This window comes from Chiloscyllium punctatum, chromosome 42 (assembly GCF_047496795.1).
Source record: "Chiloscyllium punctatum isolate Juve2018m chromosome 42, sChiPun1.3, whole genome shotgun sequence".
In the NCBI taxonomy this organism is placed as follows: Eukaryota; Metazoa; Chordata; class Chondrichthyes; order Orectolobiformes; family Hemiscylliidae; genus Chiloscyllium; species Chiloscyllium punctatum.
This window is the reverse complement of record NC_092780.1, coordinates 695,680-717,962: the sequence shown is the minus strand read 5'-3', so window position 1 is coordinate 717,962 and position 22,283 is coordinate 695,680. Positions and strand designations below refer to the sequence as shown.

The following is a 22,283-nucleotide window of genomic DNA, read 5'->3' as shown; positions in this document are numbered from 1 at the left end:
AATGTAGGAGGTATAGTTTATAAGTTTGCAGATAACACCAATATTGGAGATTAGATTAGTTTATATTAGATTACTTACAGTGTGGAAACAGGCCCTTCGGCCCAACAAGTCCAAACCTACCCGCCGAAGCGTAACCCACCCAGACCCATTCCCTTACATTTACGCCTTCACCTAACACTACGGGCAATTTAGCACGGCCAATTCACCTAATCTGCACATTTTTGGATTGTGAGAGGAAACCAGAGCACTCGGAGGAAACCCACGCAAACACGGGGAGAATGTACAAACACCACACAGAGAGTCGCCTGAGGCAGGAAATTAACCTGGGTCTCTGGCGCTGTGAGGCAGCAGTGCTAACCACTGTGCCACTGTGCCGCCCATAAGTAGTGGACAACCATAGACCATAAGACCATAAGACATAGGAGTGGAAGTAAGGCCATTCGGCCCATCGAGTCCACTCCGCCATTCAATCATGGCTGATGAGCATTTCAGCTCCACTTACCAGCATTCTCCCCGTAGCCCTTAATTCCTCTAGACAACAAGAACCTATCAATCTCGGCCTTAAAGACATTTAGCGTCCCGGCTTCCACTGCACTCCGTGGCAATGAATTCCACAGGCCCACCACTCTCTGGCTGAAGAAATGTCTCCGCATTTCTGTTCTGAAATGACCCCCTCTAATTCTAAGGTTGTGTCCACGGGTCCTAGTCTCCTCGCCTAACAGAAACAATTTCCTAGCATCCACCTTTTCAAAGCCATGTATTATTTTGTACGTCTCTATTAGATCTCCCCTTAATCTTCTAAACTCCAACGAATACAATCCCAGTATCCTCAGCCGTTCCTCATATGCTAGACCTGTCATTCCAGGGATCATCCATGTGAATCTCCGCTGGACACGTTCCAGTGCCAGTATGTCCTTCCTGAGGTGTGGGGACCAAAGCTGGACACAGTACTCCAAATGGGGCCTAACCAGAGCTTTATAAAGTCTTAGTAGTACATCTCTGCTTTTATATTCCAACCCTCTTGAGATAAGAGACAACATTGCATTCGCTTTCTTAATCACAGACTCAACCTGCATGTTTACCTTTAGAGAATCCTCGACTAGCACTCCCAGATCCCTTTGTGCTTTGGCTTTATTAATTTTCTCACCAAAGAAAGTTACCTCAGATTACAATGGGATCTTGATCAGATGGGCAATTTGGGCTGAGGGATGGCAGATGGAAGTTAATTTAGATAAATGAGAGGAGCAGCATTTTGGAAAAGCAAATCAGAGCAGCCTTATACACATAATGGTAAGGCCCTGGGGAGTGTTGCTAAACAAAGAGACCTTGGATTACAGATTCATAGTTCCTTGAAAGTAGAGTCGCAGGTAGATAGGATAGTGAAGGTGGTGCTTGGGGGATATCTGGTCAGCATGGACGAGTTGGATCGAAGGATCTGTTTCCCTGCTGTATATCTCTATGACTCCATTTTGACCCAGTGACACTGAAGAAGCGGCAATATATTTCCAAGTCTGGATGGTGAATGCCTTTGAGGTAAAGTTGCAAATGGTGGTGTTTCCACAAATCTGCTGTACTTGTCTTTTGAATGGTAGAGATTGCAAGTTTAGAAGGTGCCGTTAAAGGAATCTTGGTGGTTTTCTGCAGGGCATTGGGTAAATGGTACACATTGCTGTTACAAAACATTTATGGTGAAGGGAGGAAACGCTGAAGATGTTGGACATCATGCCAATGAAGTGTGCTGCTTTATCCTGAATGGTGTTGAGCTTTTTGAGTGTTGTGTTGGGGCTGCACTCATCTAGGCAAGTGGGAAATATTTCATCATACTTCTGATTTGTGCCCTATAAATAGTGGACATTTTGGGGAGACAAATGTGTTACTTGTCGCAGTATTCCTAGCCTCTGACCTGCTCTTGTAACAACTGTCTTTATGTCATAAACTCACAGAGTTGTACAGCACGCAAACAGACCCTTCAGTCCAACTAGTCAATGGCGACCAGGTATCCTCACCTCATCCAGTCCCATTTTCCAGTATTTGACCCATATCCTTCTGAACCCTTCCTATTCATATACTATCCACTCCACACACACACCACAGTGGAAAAAGTTGCCTCTTAGATCTCTTTTATATCTTTTCCCTCTCACCATAAACCTATGCCCTCTAAGTTCTGGACTCCCCTAACCAAGGGAAAAGACCATGGCTATTTACCCTATCCATGCCTCTCATGTTTCTATAAACCTCTAGAAGGTCAACCCTCATCCACTGACACTCCAGAGAAAACAACCCCTGCCTATTCAGCCTCTCCCTATAACTCAAATCTTCCAACCCTGGCAACATCCTTGTAAATTTTTCTGACCCCTTTCAAGTTTCACAACATCCTTCCAATAGAAGGGAGACCAGATGGTCATAGCCTGGCATAAATGTCACTTGCCACTTGTCAGCCTAAGCCTGGATATATTTCAGGGGTGTTGTTGCATTTGGACATGGACTGCTTCCGTTTCTCAGGAATTGAAAATGGTGCTGAACATTGTGCAATCATTGGCGAACATCCCCACTTTTAAGCTATGATGGAGGGAAGGTCATTGATGGAGCAACTGAAGATGTTTGGGCCTAGGACACTATTGAGGAACTCCTGCAGAGATGTCCTGGAGGTGAGATGACTGACCTCCAACAGCCACAACCGGCTTCCTCTGTGCCGAGAGCTGATGCTTTACGATTCAGATAATAGTGACAAAGTCAGGCTTTTACTTGACTATTCTGCGGGCCAGCCCTCCCAATGTTTACTCGAGTCTTCAGGTGAATCTCAATACCTTGGTTGATATTGTCATGATTTGGAGATGCCGGTGTTGGACTGGGGTGTACAAAGTTAAAAATCACACAACACCAGGTTATAGTCTAACAGGTGACAATCACCTGATGAAGGAGCGGTGTACCAAAAGCTAGTGTGCTTCCAATTAAACCTGTTGGACTATAACCTGGTGTTGTGTGATTTTTAACTTGGTTGATATTGAGTTGTGTGTCCAGTTTTATTATAGAGTCATAGAGATGTGTATCATGGAAACAGACCATTCGGTCCAACCTGTCCAGGCCGACCAGATATCCCAACCCAATCTAGTCCCACCTGCCAGCACCTGGCCCATATCCCTCCAAACCCTTCCTATTCATATCCCCATCCAAATGCCTCCTAAATGTTGCAAATGTACCAGCCTTAACCACATCCTCTGGCAGCTCATTCAATACATGTACCACCCTCTGCGTGAAAAGGTTGCCCCTTAGGTCTCTTTTATATCTTTCCCCTCTCACCCTAAACCCATGCCCTCTAGTTCTGGATTCCCCGACCCCAGGGAAAAGACTTTGCCTATTTATCCTATCCATGCCCCTCATAATTTGGTAAACCTCTATAAGCTCAAATCCTCCAACCCTGGCAACATCCTTGTAAATCTTTTCTGAACCCTTTCAAGTTTCACAACATCTCTCCGATAGGAAGGAGACCAGAATTGCATGCAATACTCCAACAGTGGCCTAACCAATGTCCTGTACGGTCGCAACATGACCTCCCAACTCCTGTACTCAATACTCTGACCAATAAAGGAAAGCATACCAAACGACTTCTTCACTATCCTTTCAAGGAGCTATGAACCTGGACTCCAAGGTCTCTTTGTTCAGCAACACTCCCCAGGACCTTCCCATTCAGTGTATAAGTCCTGCTAAGATTTGCTTTCCCAAAATGCAGCACCTCGCATTTATCTGAATTAAACTCCATCTGCCACTTGTCAGCCCATTGGCCCATCTGGTCAAGATCCTGTTGTAATCTAAGGTAACCCTCTTCGCTGTCCACTACACCTCCAATTTTGGTGTCATCTGCAAACTTACTAACTGTATCTCTTATGCTCGCATCCAAATCATTTATGTAAATGACAAAAAGTAGAGGGCCCAGCACCGATCCTTGTAGCACTCCACTGGTCACAGGCCTCCAATCTGAAAAACAACCCTCCACCACCACCTTCTACCTTCGAGCCAGTTCTGTATCCAAATGGCTAGTTCTCCCTCTATTCCATGAGATCTAACCTTGCTAAGCAGTCTCCCATGGGGAACCTTGTCGAATGCCTTACTGAAGTCCATATATATCAAATCTACTGCTCTGCCCTCATCAATCCTCTTTGTTACTTCTTCAAAAAACTCAATCAAGTTTGTAAGACATGATTTCCTATGCACAAAGCCATGTTGACTATCCCGAATCAGCCCTTGCCTTTCCAAATACATGTAATCCTGTCCCTCAGGATTCCCTCCAACAACTTGCCCACCACTGAGGTCAGGCTCACTGGTCTATGGTTCCCTGGCTAGTTTTTACCGCCCTTCTTAAACAGTGGCACCATGTTTGCCAACCTCCAGTCTTCCGGATACAAATATCTCAGCAAGAGGCCCAGCAATCACTTCTCTAGCGTCCCACGGAGTCCTGGGGATTTATCCACTTTTAACTGTTTCAAGACATCCAGTACTTCCTCCTCTGTAATCTGGACATTTTGCAAGATTGTTTATACATTATACTAATTCTCCGTCTTGATTCTCTCTACCTGTCTGCAAGCTTGGGCACGGTTGCTCCCATCATCTCCTCACAGACCTCTCTCATGTGTCCAGCTCCATGGTGGGTGAGGGATCGGCAATAATCAGATTTTCTTTCTCATCTGTCCCAGCAGCCTCTGCTGTAATCCCCCCCCCCCCCCCCCCCACACACAGAGTGGATTCTCTTCCTGCTCCTGCAATATCACCTCAACCTGTCTCAACGATCTATCCTTGGCCCCTTCTATTCCTCATCCATACACTGCAATAACAAAACCCAACTCTGTCTCACCACCAAAGAAAAAAGTGTTTGAGAAACTCAGCAAGTCTGGCTGTATCTGTGGAGAAAGAAACGAGGTTAACGTTTCAGGTCCAGTGACCCTGCATCAGAGCTGCTTAAGATTTTTAATGAAAATTCAGTTATTTTCTGTTTTACAACCACCTTCCTCTAGCTCTCCGCTGTCTCTCAACTGTCCTACATCCAGTACTGGGAGAATAGAAATTTCTTCCAACCAATTTCTGGGAAGAAAGAAGTCAAATTTTTGGTGCCCAACAAAAATGTTACTGTGATTTATAACATTGGCCAGAGATTTCGTTCCCTGAAAAACATTCTTGATCCACTTGAGATTTTATGATAATTCAGTTATTTCCAGATTATTTTACTGATACTAACTTTTTATTCCAGATTTAAGTAACTGAATTCCCCAGCTGCTGCAATAGGATTTGAACTCAGTCCCCACATCATTAGTCAGGTCTTGCAATTACCAATAAGTAACTTATCCATTCCTGTCCCCAGTGTGTCCCAGGTTTGTAATTCATACTGTTCAAGTGCAATATCACAGTCTAATTCACATCATTCCTTAAGTCTGGTAATAGGGTCTGGAATTTGCAATGTGCTTGATTCAGCTTTTTCTCTGCTTTGCTTCTTGGATGTTAATGGGCAAACACAGTGATTACTGCAGTTACTGACATCAGCAATGAGCTTGTTCAATGGTGCAATGCCCCAGATTAAATACCTAAATTAATGTGAAACAGAAGCTTTGCTCCCTGGAGCTCCACCGTGATATAATCTCCCTCTTCACCCTCACTGTGTAGGAGAAGTCCGTCCTGAGCCATGGTTTTGAAGTTGAATGAGATGGAGTCGAAGAGTGAGCGAGTATTTTCATCCTGGAACTGGTAGCTCAGAGAACTGTTCCCATCGAAAGAGACCATGTCAGAATCTAAAGATTGAACACAAATTTTCAACATGAATCCTCACAAGGTTCAGATATATCAGCCATGGGAACAGCTTGGCAGAATTTTGGGGAGTGGATGGAAGGAATAAAAAAGTAAGTAGGAAAAAGGAGGCAGGAAGGTAAGAGAAAAAAAATAACACATGTAGCACAGTGCATTCTCTCAGTAAGGAATAATCGAAACAAAAAAAAATGGTGAAAGTAAGCAAGCATCATCAGGTTTTGACAGAATGGATACAGAAAGAATGTGGGGATGAGCAGAAGTAGAGGCTGTTAATATAACATAGTCACCAAGAAATGGGATTTCAGAAGCAACTTCCTCGCCCAGAGAGTGTGAGGAATTAGAATCCCTACAGTTTGGAAACAGGCCCTTCAGCCCAACAATACCACACCAACCCTCCAAAGAACAACCCACCCAGAACCATTTCCCTACCTATTATCCTAAATTTACCCCTGACAAAATTTACCCCTAACCCACACATCCCTGAACACTATGGGCAATTTAGCACGACCAAATCACCTAACCTGCACATTTTTGGATTGTGAAAGGAAACTGGAGCACCTGAAGGAAACCAAGGAGACACAGGGAGAATGTGCAAACTCCACACAGACAGTTGCCAGAGGCTGGAATCGAACCAAGGTCTGTCGCTGTGAGGCAGTAACATTACCCATTGAGCCACCGTGCCAACTTGTGAATGTGAGAGTTGGATGGTTTTAAGGGAAAACTAGACACATTCATGAGGAAGAAAGTAATTGAGGGTTTAAGTGATTGACTTAGATGAGGAAAGGCAAGGGGATGCACACGTGGAGGATAAACCTCAGTACCGACTGGGTGGGCCAAATGGCTTCATTCAGTGCTATGTTTCTGATATAATCTGTTGCAATATTGAAGTATAATATAAATTGCTGAAAAAAAGATATTTTATGGAAGAATTTAATCTTGCAATTATCAGGAAAGTTTTTTTAAAATTCATTTTTGTGGGATGTGGGCGTTGCTGGCTGAGCCTGCATTTATTGCCAGTGTCTAGTTGCTCTTGAGAAGGTGGGGGTATGCTGCCTTCTTGAACCACTGCAATCCACCTGCTGTGGGTTGACTTACAATGCCATTAGGGAGGGAATTCCAGAATTTGACCCAACAACAGTGAAGGAACATGATATATTTCCAAGTCAGGACGGTGAGTAGTTTGGAGGGGAACTTAAAATTAGTGGTGCTGCCAACATCTGATACCCTTGTCCCTCTAGATGGAAATGGTCATTGGATTCAAAGGTGCTTTCTGAGGAACTTTGGTGAATTTCTGCTATGCAACATGTAGATAATACACACTGCTGCTACTATGTTATTGGTGATGGAGAGAGTGATACTAGTGGATGCAGTGCCAATTGAGCAGGTTGCTTTGTCCTGGATGGTGTCAAGCTTCGAGTGTTGTTGGAGCTGCACTCATCCAAGCAAATTGGAGGGGTATTCCATCACACTCCTGACTTGTGCCTTGTAGATGGTGGGCAGACTTTGGGAAGTCAGGAGATGAGTTACTCGCCGCAGTATTCCTAGCCTCAACCTGCTCTTGCAGCCATTGCGTTTATGTGGTGCATCCAGCTGAGTTTCTGATCAATGGCAATTCCCAAGATGTTGATATTGGGGGATTCAGTGATGGTAACAACATTGAATGTCAAGAGGCAGTGGTTAGATTGTCTTTTGTTGGTGATAGTCATAGCCTGGCATTTGTGTGGCACGAATGCTATTTGCCACTTGTCAGCCCAAGCCTGGATATTGTCCAGATTTTGTTGCATTTGGACAGTGACTGATTCAGTTTCTGAGCAGTCACCAATGATGCTGAATATTGTGCAATTACTAGTGAACATCCCTACTTCTGACCTTATGATGGAGGGAAGGTAATTGATGAAGCAGCTGAAGATGGTTGAGCCTAGGATACTATTCTGAGGAACTCCTGCAGAGATGACCTGAAGCTGAGATGACTGACCACAAACAACCATGACCATCCTCCTATATGTCAGGTATGACTAACCACTGGAGTGGTTGCCCCCGATACCCATTGATTTCAGTTTGCTAGGGCTCTGTGATGTCACACTTGGTCGAATGCAGCCTCGATGTCAAGGGCTGTCACTCTCACCTCACCTCCGGAATTCAACTCTTTTGTCCACTTTTGAACCAAGACTGTAATAAGGTCAGAAGGTAAAAACAATGACTGCAGATGCTGGAAACCAGATTCTGGATTAGTGGTGCTGGAAGAGCAAGCTGACTCGCCCTAGCGGAAGCCAAACTGGGCATCACTGAGCAGGATATTGCTGAGCAAGTGCAGCTTGATAGCACTGTTATTGATCACCTTCCATCACTCTACTGATGGTCGACAGTAGACTGATGGTGTGGTAATTGGCCAAGTTGGATTTGTCCTACTTTTTGTGTACAGGACATACCTGGGCAATTTTCCATATTGTCAAGTAGATGCCATGTTGTAACTGTACTGGAACAGCTTGGCTAGGGGAATGGCAAGTTCTGGAGCACACGTCTTCAGTATTATTGCCGGAATGTTGTCAGGGCCTTTAGTCTTTGCAGTGTCCAGTGCGTCCAACTATTTCTTGATATAATGTGGAGTGAATCGAATTGGTTGACAACTGGTATCTGTAATGCTGGGGTCCACTAGAGGAGGCAGAGAAGGAACATTCACTTGGTATTTCTGGCTGAAGATTGCTGCGAAAGCTTCAGCCTTATCTTTTTCACTGATGTGCTGGGCTCTTCATTATTGATGGTGAGGATATTTGTGGAGCCTCCTATCCACTGTGTTGTTTAGTCACGATTGAATGTGGCAGGACTGTAGAACTTAGATCTGATCCGTTAGTTGTGGGGTCGCTTAGCTCTGTTTATCATTTGCTGCTTATGTTATTTGGCATCCAAGGAGTCCTGTTTGGTGGCTTCGCCAAGTTGATACCTCATCTTCAGATTGCCCGGTGCTGCTCCTGGCATGCCCTAATGCCCTCTCCGTTGCACCCAGATTGATCCTCTGGCTTGATGATGATGGTTGAGTGGGGGATATGCTGGGCCATGAAGTTATGGATTGTGCTGGAGTACAATTTTGCTGCTTTTGATGGCCCATAGCGCCTCATGGATGCCTACTCTCCAGTTGCTGGATCTGTTCGAAGTCTGTCCTATTTAGCACGGTGGTGGCGCCACACATGGAGGTTATTCTCAATGTGAAGGCGGGACTTTGTCTCCACAAGGTGCCTGCTCTTACCAATGCTATCACAGATAGATGCATTTACAGCTGGCAGATTGGTAAGGATGAGGTCAAGTACATTTTTCCTTCTTGTTGGTTACCTCACTCATCTGCTGCAGATCCAGTCTAGCAACTATGTCTTTTAGGACCCGACCAGCTAAATCAGTAGTACTGCTGCCGAGCCACTCTTGGTGGTGGACCCTGAATTGCCCCAACCAGAGTATATTTTGTGCCCTTGCCATGTTGTTCAACATGGAGGAGTACTGATTCGTCAGCTGAGGGAGGACGGTATGTGGTAATCATTAGGAGGTTTCCTTGCCCATTTTTAACCTGTCACAAGACTTCATAAGGTCTGAAGTCAACATTGAGGACTCTCAGAACAACTCCCCCCTGACTGTATATCACGGTTACCACCACTTCTGCTGGGTCTGTCCTGCCAGTGAGACAGGACGTATCCAGGGATGGTGATGGTGGTGTCTGGGACATTGTAAGATATAAATCCATGAGCATGACTATGTCAGGCTGTTGCTTGACTAGTCTGTGAGATAGCTCTTCCAATTTTGGCACTAACCCCCAAATGTTAGTGAAGAGGACTATGCAGTTTCAACAGGGCTGTTTCTGCTGTTATCTTTTCTGGTGCCGAAGTCAATGCCAGATGATCCATTTGTTTTCATGAGACTTTGCAACTGGTAGAACTTGCTAGGCCATTTCAGAGAGCAATTGAGAGTCAATCATATGTAGGCCAGACGAGGTGAGCTTGGCAGATTTCCTTCCCTGCAGGACATTAGTGAACCAGATGGTTCCAGACAATAAGGGTTTCATGGCCAACAGCAAATTCTTAATTCCAAATTTTTTATTAAATTCAAATTCCACCATTGCCATGACAGAATTCAAACATGGGTCCCCAGACCATTATCTGGGTCTCTGGATTAATAGTCTAGCAATAATACCACGAGGCCATTGCCTTTCCTACAAGAATACTCATGTAGAGGAAATGTATATTTAAATACTGTACTATATGATAAGATTGAGCAGCTTGATTGACAAGTTGATAGGTAGAGACACTGCCATAGAGAATGCACCCTTTAATGATAATTGACAGTCATAAGAAACATGTCCTTGAGGGAATGACACTTAAACCTCATAACCCTCATATATTTCTAAAGTGTCGGTGATATTTTTGTCAGAAGCTGCATGTAAGAATTTCCTCAGTGTCTTAACAGGCTCCATCCTGTGCTTAAATTCACCTTTTATATGGAACAGCCAAAAAGGAGGTCCACTACTGTCTACCACAAATCAACTTTCTCTGTTCAGTATACAGGAGGATTCCTACAAATTCTTGAAGATCACCTTTACCTTCATAAAAAGGACCTGAGCCACTTTGCTCACTGTGTGAACCTGATAGTGAAATCAAAGCCTTCCCATTGGATGACAATGACCTCAATCAGGTCATTCCTCACTGTATATAACACATTAGTTAATAGAAAGTCTTAGTGCTGTCACTATGGCCCTGAAAAGTGGCAGTCTACTTCAAACTTGAAAGGATTCAGAAAAGACTTACAAGGATGTTGCCAGGGTTGGAGGATTTGAGCTATAGGGAAAGGCTGAACAGGCTGGGGCTGTTTTTCCTGGAGCGTTGGAGGCTGAGGGGTGACTTTATAGAGGTTTACAAAATTATGAGGGACATGGATAGGGTAAATAGGCAAAGTCTTTTCCCTGGGGTCAGGGAGTCCAGAACTAGAGGGCATAGGTTTAGGGTGAGAGGGGAAAGATATAAAAGAGACCTAAAGGGCAACTTTTTCACACAGAGGATGGTAAGTGTATGGAATGAACTGCCAGAGGAAGTGGAGGAGGCTGGTACAATTGCGCCATTTAAGAGGCATTTGGATGGGTATATGAACAGGAGGGGTTTGCAGGGATATGGGCCGGGTGCTGGCAGGTGGGACTAAATTGTGTTGGGATACCTGGTTGGCATGGACGGGTTGGACCGAAGGGTCTCTTACCATGCTGTACATCTCTCTAACTCTATGACTCTTTGGGGTCCATATGAACTGAAAGGTAATAAGTGTTTATAATAGAAACAGAAGCTGCATTTAAAATTTTCAGGGCAAACAAAAATATATCTCAAAATTGAAGAGTTGCAGGGAGAGAGGGTAGCATGGTGGCTCAGTGGCTAGCCCTGCTGCCTCAGAGTGCCAAGGAACTGGTTCAATTCCACACTCGGGCAACTAGCTATGTGGACTCTGCACTTTCTGCCCATGGGTGCTCTGGATCCCCCCCACGGTCCAAAGATGTGCAGGTAAATTGGATTAGCCATGTGATTTGCAAGGTTACAGGGAAGAAGGCATGTGGGAAGGGGGGCCAGTGTGGATTTGATGTATCAACTGGCCTGCTTCCACACTGTAGGGATTCTCGGAGACAGATGTGGAGATGTTCACAAAGAGGGAGGGAGTTGTACAGAGAAAGAGACAGAGCCCTGTAAATGCCTCTGGTGTGGTCAACATGAGATTCAACATGTGATGTTAACAAGAGCCTACGGTCTTGGCTCTACACCACCATCTTATATCGAAAAATAAATAATTTCTTCCCAAACTCTTTTCTAAATAATAATATTTAATATTATAAATAATAATAACATCCTATACTAAGCAACCATACATGAGACAGGTAAAGGGCTCTGTCTCTTTCTCTGTATGTCTCCCTCTCTCTTTGTGAACATCTCCACATCTGCCTCTTAGAACCATAGAATCCCGACAGTGTGTAAGCAGGCCAGTCAGTACATCGAATTAACAGCGACCCTCCAAAGAGTATCCCAAAACCCCTCTCCCACATGCCTCCTTCCCTGTAACCTTGCAAATCACATGGCTAATCCACCTAACTTGAATATCTTTAGACTGTGAGAGGAAACCAGAGCACCCACAGAAAACCCACAGGCAGAATGTGCAAACTCCGCACAGTCAGTTCCCCAAGTGTGGAATTGAACCCAGGTCCCTGGTGGTCTGAGGCAGCAGTGCTAACCACTGAGCCACCATGCTGCCCTCTCTCCTTCAACTCTCCAGTTCTCTCTCTTGCTGTCCCCCCATCTCTCTCTCTTCTTCCTCCTCCTCCTATTTTTCTCTCTCTCTCTCTCTCTCTCTCCCCCCTCCAGTCCCCCGCGCCCCCACCTGATTCCCATTGCCCCAATAACTCTGATGATGGTCAGAGTCAGCGTTGGTACTTGCCATAATGACAGCCGTAGACTTCAACCCGAAACCCAACGTAACGATTGACGCTCCAGCCCAGGGCCACAAAGCGGACAGAGCGTGCGAGAACCGGTCTCCATAGCTCATGTCGAACCACATCATCAGAATTCCGGTTTCCTGCAAAAGTCTTGGTCAAGAGTGCAATTATTTGTGGAGTGAGGAATGTGGAGATAAGGGGAGAGTTGTGGGATGGCAGAAAGACAAAGGGGCAAAATGTGGAGTGACAGAGCTAAGAGAAGGGGGACATGTGGAGAGACTCAGAGCGGGTATGGGGAAATGGAGAGATAAAGAGGTGAGAAGTTTGAATAAGTAGTGGGTTGATCCATGAAAGCATGTACAATGTAACAGTGACTGCATCCAACAACTTATTAAACCTCCACTGAGGATATCATTACATTTTGATTTATATAAACTTATTCAGTTGATGAGACAAATCGAACTGACGCACCAAGGGTTTTGGTATTTTTTAAAATATCTACAAAAGGTGGATTTGAGTGTGTAAGACCTACCCAGTTATGTCCCTGCTGATAGAATGGTGTCCAGTTGTCTGGCCGGTCACCATACAAGAAGAGGTACTTAGTCACCCAATCATAAGAATTGTATGTTCCTTGTGTGGCGATTGCAGTGATTTTTGATCTCTGCGACAAGTTAATCTGGAGCCAAGGGAGTCGGTCTGAAACCTGGGGAGACCAGCCACCTCTCGCTGAAAAACAAAGTCAATTACAACTCACAAGGTTAATGCAGCCACCCAGCAACTGCCTCAGTTAGGGGAGGGGAGGGTTTTGTGAGAGGGTCTGGGGAGTTAGGGCAAGGGCCCCTGTGGGGGAGGGGACAGTAGGGAAGGAGGGTGTGGGGAGTGTTCAGTCGGGTTGGAAGGTGTGGAGAGCTGAGGAGATTGGGGAAGGAGCTGTGGACAGGGTTGGAGCATGGGGACGGTGAAAGTAGGGTAGGGTTGGTCCCCATGATCTGTACTGATGGAAAATTGAACAGCTCTGAAAGATGGCAGCTCATCAGAGACATAGGCCCAGATTTCCCCACAGAGAGGTCCCTCATAGCAGAAATAACAAAAGACATCGGGAATCCTAATCCTGATTTGAACATGACAGTTCCCATTTTTGGGTCAATATGGGATTTGCACAAGTTGAACTTCTTGAGATAGCTGGACATTTGAATTATGAGCTGTCTCATCTCCCCAAAATCACACTGGAGTGAAGTGTCTAACTCATGATACCAGGTTAAAAACTGGCAAGGAAACCTCCTGCTGACTATCATGAACTGTCCTCCCTCTGCTGATGAATCAATATTCATCATGTTGAACAACTGTTGAAGAAAGCTCTGAGGGCAAGGTGCAAAACGTACTCTGGGTGGAGATTTCAATGTCCACCACGAACAGTGAGGAGCACTACTGATCGAGCTGGTTCAGTCCTAAAGGACCTACTGCTAGATTGGGTCTATGGCGGGTGGTGAGGGAAGCAATGCAGGAAAAACATACTTAACCCTCACCGATCTGCCAGTTGCAGGTGCATCTGTCCACGACTGCATCGGTTAAAGTGATCAGCACACAGTCCTTTTGGAGACAATGTCCCACCTTCACATTGAGAATAACCTTCATCGTGTTAGATTAGATTACTTACAGTGTGGAAACAGGCTCTTTGGCCCAACAAGTCCACAATGACCCACCGAAGTGCAACCCACCCAGACCCATTCCCCTACACTTAACACTACAGGCAATTTAGCATGGCCAATTCACCTAACCTGCACATTTTTGGATTATGGGAGGAAACGAGCACCTGGAGGAAACCCACGCAGACACAGGGAGAATGTGCAAACTCCACACAGAGAGTTGTCTGAGGCGGGAATTGAACCCAGGTCTCTGGTGCTGTGAGGCAGTAGTGCTAACCACTGTGCCACCGTGCCGTCTAACAACTCATGATTGAAAATCCATGAGGTGCTGTGAGTCAACAACAACAGAAGTGCACTCCAGTGCAATGTGCAACCCCATGGCACCCAACCATACTCCACCCAACCATTACCCAGTTTCCCTTCCAAAATCTTCTATTAAGGTGCCACCTCTCTTTTTCACATGTGCTATTCTCAAATTTACCTCCCTCTTATCACTCTCCTTTCCTACCTACCTCCACTCCATTCCAACCTTCTTTCTCCAACATATTTACTCTATTGCTCATTATCCAGTTTCAGCATCCCTCTCCACAGCCCCCAGTCACTCTCCGAGTCCCCAAATCCTCCAGCAGTGCGCACTCCCCACCCCCACCGCTTCCTGCTCCCGTCCCATTCTCATCATACTGATGGTTTGGCTTGTGACCTTACAATGCAGTTTTCCGTAGCTGGGCGAGTAGGAATATGAGTAATAAGAGGAGGCCGTCATGGAGCTCGAGTATTCTTGAGCCACAAGGGGTTCATTACATTGCTCTGAAAGTAAAAACAAAAGCAAAACTTTCAGAGGATTGCTTTATCGTTATTAAGACATTTTTAAAAAAGATTTTGACGATCTAATTCAGAATTAATTTGGAATAAAACAAACTCGGACCCTGATGTCGATTTGACAAAATTCTTCTTCGTCTACATTTTTATTCCCTCCCAATCTGGTTATACTCTTTTCCATCCACTTCCATTGGGCAGCAGATAATACGGGTACCAACAGATTCAAGAACAGCTTCTTTCCTGCTGTTATCAGACGATCGAACACACATCTCATCTATTAGAGTCTGTCTTTCTCTGCATCCCATCTGTAGCTTTTTTTTATTTCAAAAATATACTTTATTCATAAAATGATTTGATGGTCTGTACATTTGATCATGCAATACATATGTCCACATTTACAAACACAGATTCGAATTTATCCTTGTCATTTACAATCCTGTGCGTTTTTCAATCTTGTACATATACATATATTTGGCTGAGGCATCAGCAGAGCCCAAAAAAACGTCCGCATGGGCCCCCTGTTCTTCTTTAGGCAGGCCGATCTTACACGGTGGTCTTTCCCCACCGCGCCTTGGCGGCAGCTGCCCCAAGCTTCAGCGCGTCCCTCAACACGTAATCTTGGACCTTGGAATGTGCCAGTCTGCAACACTCGGTCGGGGTCAACTCCTTCAGCTGGAAGATCAACAGGTTTCGGACCGCCCAGAGAGCGTCCTTCACCGAGTTGATGATCCTCCAGGCGCAGTTAATGTTCGTCTCGGTGAGAGTCCCGGGGAACAGGCCGTAGAGCACGGAGGCCCTACCTGTAACGGTATAGTCTGCATTTTGTTCTATTACCCTGAGGCACTCATGAAAAGTATGATTTTCCAGGATAGCATGCAAAACAATACATCTTGGTAGACATGACAATAATACATCAAAAAGAAAACATAAAGAAAACAAACTGATTCTATAAATTGATCTAATTCCACAAAATATCAGCCAAAACAAGCAGCTATTAGACCAGAGGGAGGGTCAGGAAATTAGGAAAACGAACAGATATCGGTCACTTTGCCTCTTGATTCTGATTGGCCTTTTTAAGTCACTAACAATTTTCTGCCTTAACAACAACACCTTCATTATCCTGAATAACTCGAGTAATAGAAATTTGTTGATTTTTATTTTGAATTTTCTCAATGACAGAATCTCCAGTCTGTAGGCAGAAAATTCCAAACTTTCGCCACCCACTTAGGGTAAGTGTTCCTTCTCATCTCAGTCCAAAACAGCATACCTTTTTTTCTGAGTCTGTGCCCCTGGTTCTAAGTCCACAGTCCTGCCTACAGCACGGTGGCTCAGTGGTTAGCACAGCGTCAGGGACTCAAGATCGATTCCAGCCTCGGGTGACTGTCTATGTGGAGTTTGCACATTCTCCCAGTGTCTGCATGGGTTTCCTCCGGGTGCTCCGGTTTCCTCCCACAGTCCAAAGATGGGCAGGTCAGGTTAATTGGGCAATTTTAGCATGACCATAGTGTTAGGTGCATTAGTCAGAGGGTAATGGGTGTGGGTAGGTTACTCTTCGGAGGGTTGGTGTGGACTTGTCGGGCAGAAGGGCCTGTTTCCACACTGTAGGGAATTCAATCTAATTTAATTTATTCTAAGAACATCACTCCAGGTGCAGCCTTACCTGGATTCAATAAAACTGTCACAAACATTTCTTTACTAATGCACTCAAATCCCCTTGCAATAAAGGCAACATAACATGTCCTTTCACAACTTCTTGCTGAAACAGCATGTTAACTGTCAGTGACTGATTTTGAATGTGAGAAATCTGTGACCAGAAGTACAACTCCTCCAAAAGCAATGCAAGGAAATGGCCAACTTACAGCCTGTACAATACTGCAGGGATTCACTACAGTGAAATTCTCTATCAAAGATGGGACAACTTGGGTTAGATGGGGAGCAAAAGTGTAAAACAAAACTTGAATCCTACCTGAATATCTCCTATCTGCCCACTTCTGGTTTTAGTGAAAGCAGGAGGCTACTGTGCAATGTGTGAACAATCCACTCTCAGTAAAAATGCCTTGTCCTTTATCCATGTTTACAATGCTTAATATCACACTGGGCAACCAGGCTTGCTACCCAACCAATGCTCTCTAATGACCACATACTTGCCCCCATGCCTCTTCCAACTTCCCTAAAAGCCTGCAGTCACTCTGTCCATTCTCTGTTCTATGGCTGTAACTGTCCTCTCCACCTCCGGCCCCCTCCCATCTGATGATGTGGCCAGACACAGAGACTAAAATTACGCAAGTTTTGAGAAGACTTGTAGCTCAAGTTGAGGTTCTGGATGTAGGTTTGCTTGCAGAGCTGGAAGGTTCATTTTCAGATGTTTCGTCACCATACTAGGCAACAACTAGGGTTACCCAAGGAAACCCAAACATATAAATAGAAAGGAGGAAACACCAGCAGTGCTTCATCCGGAGGCTCACTGAACATGTCACCAAGTATGGTGACGAAAGGTATGAAAGTGAATCTTCCAGCTCAGCAAGCAAACCTACATCCACAACTAAAATTACACATTCTGCAAAACCTGAGGTAAACCCACTATGCATCCCCACACTCCGCTCCTCCATATTAATATCAGAGTTTGTGTGGCACTGCCCATTCATTTTCAAATTATTGAACAATATGGTTCAAGTGGACAGCATTGAGCCCAGCATTCGTAGGCAGCTCTTAGAAACAGCTATCCAAGTGATTCAATTTCCCTGTTTAAAAAGAAAATAATAGGAGCAGGAGTACGCCATTCAGCCCCTCAAACCTGTCTCCACCATCCTTTAAGATCATGGCTGATCTGTCCCAGGCCTCTTTTGTGCCAACACTCCCCAATATTTCAAAAATCTATCTCCTTTTTAAAACTTCCAGTGATTTAACCTCCACGATTCTCTGAAGTCAACAAAATTCCAGAAATTTCTGAACATCTCAGTTTTAAATAATGTCCACTTATTCTTTAACAATGTCTCTAGCTTGAAATTGCCCCATTAGAGAATACATCATCTCCTCAATTACCTGGTCAAGACCCCTCAGAAACTTGTATGTTTCAACAAGATCACCCTTTATTCTTCTAAACTCCAATGAATAAAGCCCTAACCAGTTTAATCATTTTTGATAAGCAACGATTTCATCCCAGGAATTAATCTAGTGAACCTCTTTTGAATTGCCTCCAATGCCAAAATATCCTTTATTTTAAACAGAGACCAAGACAGTATACAGTATTCCAGGCGCAGACTCGCCAACGCCCTATTTAATCATAACAAGAATTCCCTCTTTATAAAATCTACCTTTCTAGCAATAAAAGGCCATAACTCCATTTGCTTTAATTAACTGCTGCACCTGCACACTAACTTCTTATATTTCATGCACAAGAACAACCAGAACCCTCTGTGCTGCACTTTTGTGGAGTCTCTCTCTATTTAAATAATAGTTTACCTTTTAATTCTTCTACCAAAGTACACAACCTCACTCTTTCCTGCAGTAAACTCCATCTGTCAAGGTTTGCCCACTTAATTAATCTATCTATACAGAATAGTAGAATCCCTCTAGTGTGGAAGCATACCCTTTAGCCCAACAGGTCCACACCGACCTTCCCAAGAGTATCCCACCGAGACCCATTCCCCTACCCTATTATCCTATATTTAACCCTGACCAATGCATGTAACCTACACTGTGGGCAATTTAGTATAGCCAATTCACCTAACTGTTGTAGATTCAGTATGTCTTCATCACAACATGCCCTCGCAACTATTTTTGTGCTGTCAGCAAATTTGAAAACATTACACTCTGCCTCTCCTCCAAGTCATTCATATAAATAGCAAATAATGGAGAATGGAGGGCTGATCCTTGTAGCAATCCACTAGTTACATTTTTCATTAAAATGACCATTAATCCCCACTCTGTCTCTATGTTAACCAACACTTGGAGACACAAATACACATACCATTATCACCTAAAAAAATGGCCAAAAACAATTCCCTTTCACAAGATCCCAGTCCCACCCTCTCTCTCTTCCCAGCAGATGCAACTCACAACAACCTACTGTCCTCCTCCATTTCCAAAATGACCTTCAAACAGTGTCCTTTTGGTTCCTGACCCCTTCTCCCTCACTCTAGAAGGGTCTGTCCATCACTCGGGGGTGGGGGGGGGAGGGAGAACATCTGTCCCTCTCTCTGGGTGAGGGTCTGTCCCTCACTCTGGGGGGAATCTGAGGGAACATCTGTGCATCTCTCTGGGTGAAGGTCTGTCCCTCTCTCTGGGGGGAGGGTCTGTCCCTCTCTCTGGGGGGAGGGTCTGTCCCTCACTCTGGGGGGAGGGTCTGTCCCTCACTCTGGGGGGAGGGTCTGTCCCTCACTCTGGGGGGAGGGTCTGAGGGAACATCTGTCCCTCTCTCTGGGTGAGGGTCTGTCCCTTTCTCTGGGGGAGGGTCTGTCCCTCACTCTCTGGGGGAGGGTCTGTCCCTCACTCTCTGGGGGAGGGTCTGTCCCTCACTCTCTGGGGGAGGGTCTGTCCCTCACTCTCTGGGGGAGGGTCTGTCCCTCACTCTCTGGGGGAGGGTCTGTCCCTCACTCTCTGGGGGAGGGTCTGAGGGAACATCTGTCCCTCTCTCTGGGTGAGGGTCTGTCCCTTTCTCTGGGTGAGGGTCTGTCCCTCTCTCTCAAGGGGAGGGTCTGTCCCTCTCTCTGGGGGAGGCTCTGTCCCTCACTCTCTGGGGGAGGCTCTGTCCCTCACTCTCTGGGGGAGGCTCTGTCCCTCTCTCTCTGGGGGAGGCTCTGTCCCTCTCTCTCTGGGGGAGGCTCTGTCCCTCTCTCTCTGGGGGAGGCTCTGTCCCTCTCTCTCTGGGGGAGGCTCTGTCCCTCTCTCTGGGGGAGGGTCTGTCCCTCACTCTCAAGGGGAGGGTCTGTCCCTCTCTCTGGGGGAGGCTCTGTCCCTCACTCTCTGGGGGAGGCTCTGTCCCTCACTCTCTGGGGGAGGCTCTGTCCCTCACTCTCTGGGGGAGGCTCTGTCCCTCTCTCTGGGGGAGGGTCTGTCCCTCACTCTGGGGGAGGGTCTGTCCCTCACTCTCTGGGGGAGGCTCTGTCCCTCACTCTCTGGGGGAGGCTCTGTCCCTCTCTCTGGGGGAGGGTGTCTCTCACGGGAACCCCTTCCCGGGACACTCCATGATTTTGCTGAAAGGTCTTTCCTGGGGATACCCCGTCCCTGGCTGTTTCTGTCAGAGTCACCTCCAAACTGCCCCTCCCTGATACCAGAGGATCCTGAAGGATTTCTGATCCTGGATGGATCCTCGGTCCCGGAGGATCCCTGAAGAATTCCCAATCCTGATGATTCCCTGTAGGATCCCGGAAGATCCCTGATCCTTACCGGCTGAGCATGAGATCGCGCTCAGGAGGAGAAGCGGGAGAAGCGGCGGGAACAGCGCTCGGGGACCTGGGTCCATCGCTCCGGCCCGTGTCCACTCTCTGTCTGTCCCTCCCTCGCGCTGCTGCAGTTTTGCGGATTGCGGCTCCGAGCGGAGACTCTGCAGTTACTGACGCAGCCCCGCCCCCTCCCCCTCCCCCTCCCCCTCGCGCTGGAGCTGAGCACACTGCGGATCCTCGGCCCGCGCCCACTGCCCCGCCCCTTATTCCGCCTTAATCCCCGCCCCTTTCTCCGCAACCCCCCCTCCCCCCACCACGCCCCCCTCCCCCTCCCCCTCCCCTCCCCATCCCGGCGCGCACGCGCACACACCTGCCCCGCCCCAATCCCTCTCATTCTGCCCTCCCCCCGGAACCAGGCCCCGCCCCGTATGATGGTAAATAGAGAAGAAGCAGCCGGTTAACGTGTGCATCAAGTCATAGAGAATTACAGCACGGAAACAGACCCTTCGGTCCAACTCCTTATTTGTTAGAATGGGCATGTTGGTTTCAATTATTTTATATGTAAATTCCAGAACTTTCTTAAAGTTACATTCTCAAGTGAACTTTAACAATAGGTGCCATGTTGGCCCTGATAATGTATTGAAGGTGTGAGGTGCCCTGTGTGAGGCTGGCTGTGCCCCAATGTTCAGACTGATTCTAATCTAAAAAAGGGATTTACACAATCTTACATGGATTCGTGCAGTTATTTGAGCAAAGTAACATGTAATTCTGTCAGTACAAATTCATCCTACAAACTTATATGAGTGTGTGCTTATGTGCATGTAGTTGTGTGTGTGTGCGGGGGTGTATGAGCGTCTGTGAGAGAGTGTTTACATGTGTATGTGTGTGAGTGTGAGTGTTCAGGGGTATAAGTCTGTGAGAGGGTGCATGTGTGAGTGTATGAGTCTGTAGGAGTATGTGTGTGTGTGTCTGTAGGAGTGTCTGTGTGTGTGTATAGTGCAGTGGGATCACATGTAGTATGACATGAATCCAAGGTCTCGGTTGAGACCATCCCCGTGGCTGCCGAACATAGCTATCAGCCTCTGCTCAGCCACTTTTGCATTGTTGCCTGTCCTGAAGTCCACCTTGAAGGATGGCCACCTGAAGGTCCAAGACCGAATGTCTCGGACCCACTGAAGTGTTCTCCGACTGGGAGGGAACACCCTGCCTGGTGATTGTTGTGCGGTGTCCATTCATCTGTTGCTGTAGCCTCTGCTCGGTCTCGCCAATGTACCATGCCTCAGGTCATCCTTGCCTGCAGCATATGAAATAGACAAGTTGACCAAGTCGCATGAGTACCTGCCATGTACATGGTAGGAGGTGTCCCCACATATAATGATGGTTTCCGTGTCGACACACTGACATGTTTTGCAGCGTCTACTGTGACAAGGTTGCATGGAGTTGTCCTGAAAGCCAGACAGTTTGCTGCGAACAATGATCTGTTTGTGGTTTGGTGGTTGTTTAAAGGTGTGAAGTGGAGGTATAGGGGAAGGTCTTGGCGAGGTGCTAATCCTCATTGATAATGTGTTGCAGGCTGTGAAGAACATGGTGTAGTTTTTCAACTCCTGGGTAGTACAGGACAACGAAGGGTACCCTGTCGGTTGCAGCTCATGTCTGTCTCCTGAGGAGGTCATTTTGGTTTCTTGCTGTGGCATGTTGGAACTGGTGGTAGATGAGATGAGCATCATATCCCGTTCTTATGAGGGCATCCTCGAGTACTTCCAAGTGCCCATCACATTCCTACTTATCTGAACAGATCCTGTGAATGCGTAGGGCTTGTCCGTAGGGGATGGCTGTTTTAATATGTTTTGGGTGGAAGCTGGAGAAGTGTAGCATCATGAGTTATCCGTGGGTTTGCGGTAGAGTGAGGTGCTGAGGTGTCCATTCTTGATAGAGATGCATACGTCCAAAAATGAGACAGATATTAGATTACTTACAGTGTGGAAACAGGCCCTATGGCCCAACAAGTCCAGACTGACCCACCAAAGCGCAACCCACCCAGACCCATTCCCCTACATTTACCCCTTCACCTAGCACTACGGGCAATTTAGCATGGTCAATTCACCTTACCTGCACATTTTTGGACTGTGGGAGGAAACCGGAGCACCCGGAGGAAACCCACGTAGACACGGGGAGAATGTGCAAACTCCACACAGT

The 22,283-nt window shown here is 46.3% G+C and overlaps 1 protein-coding gene across 1 annotated transcript in view; it reads right to left on the bottom strand.

Annotated features, from left to right (window-relative positions):
- cntnap1 (contactin associated protein 1) overlaps positions 1-20,241 on the bottom strand; it is a 68,951-nt gene extending 48,710 nt beyond the window's left edge. The window contains exons 1-5 of the mRNA XM_072561153.1: positions 20,092-20,241; positions 14,590-14,691; positions 12,771-12,964; positions 12,241-12,388; positions 5,574-5,777 (exon numbers count right to left, since the gene is read on the bottom strand). Coding sequence (XP_072417254.1) covers positions 5,574-5,777; positions 12,241-12,388; positions 12,771-12,964; positions 14,590-14,691; positions 20,092-20,167 — 724 coding nt within the window. The 5' untranslated portion in view covers positions 20,168-20,241. The remainder of the gene's footprint in view (positions 1-5,573; positions 5,778-12,240; positions 12,389-12,770; positions 12,965-14,589; positions 14,692-20,091) is intronic.
- Between the last annotated feature and the right edge of the window lie 2,042 nt (positions 20,242-22,283).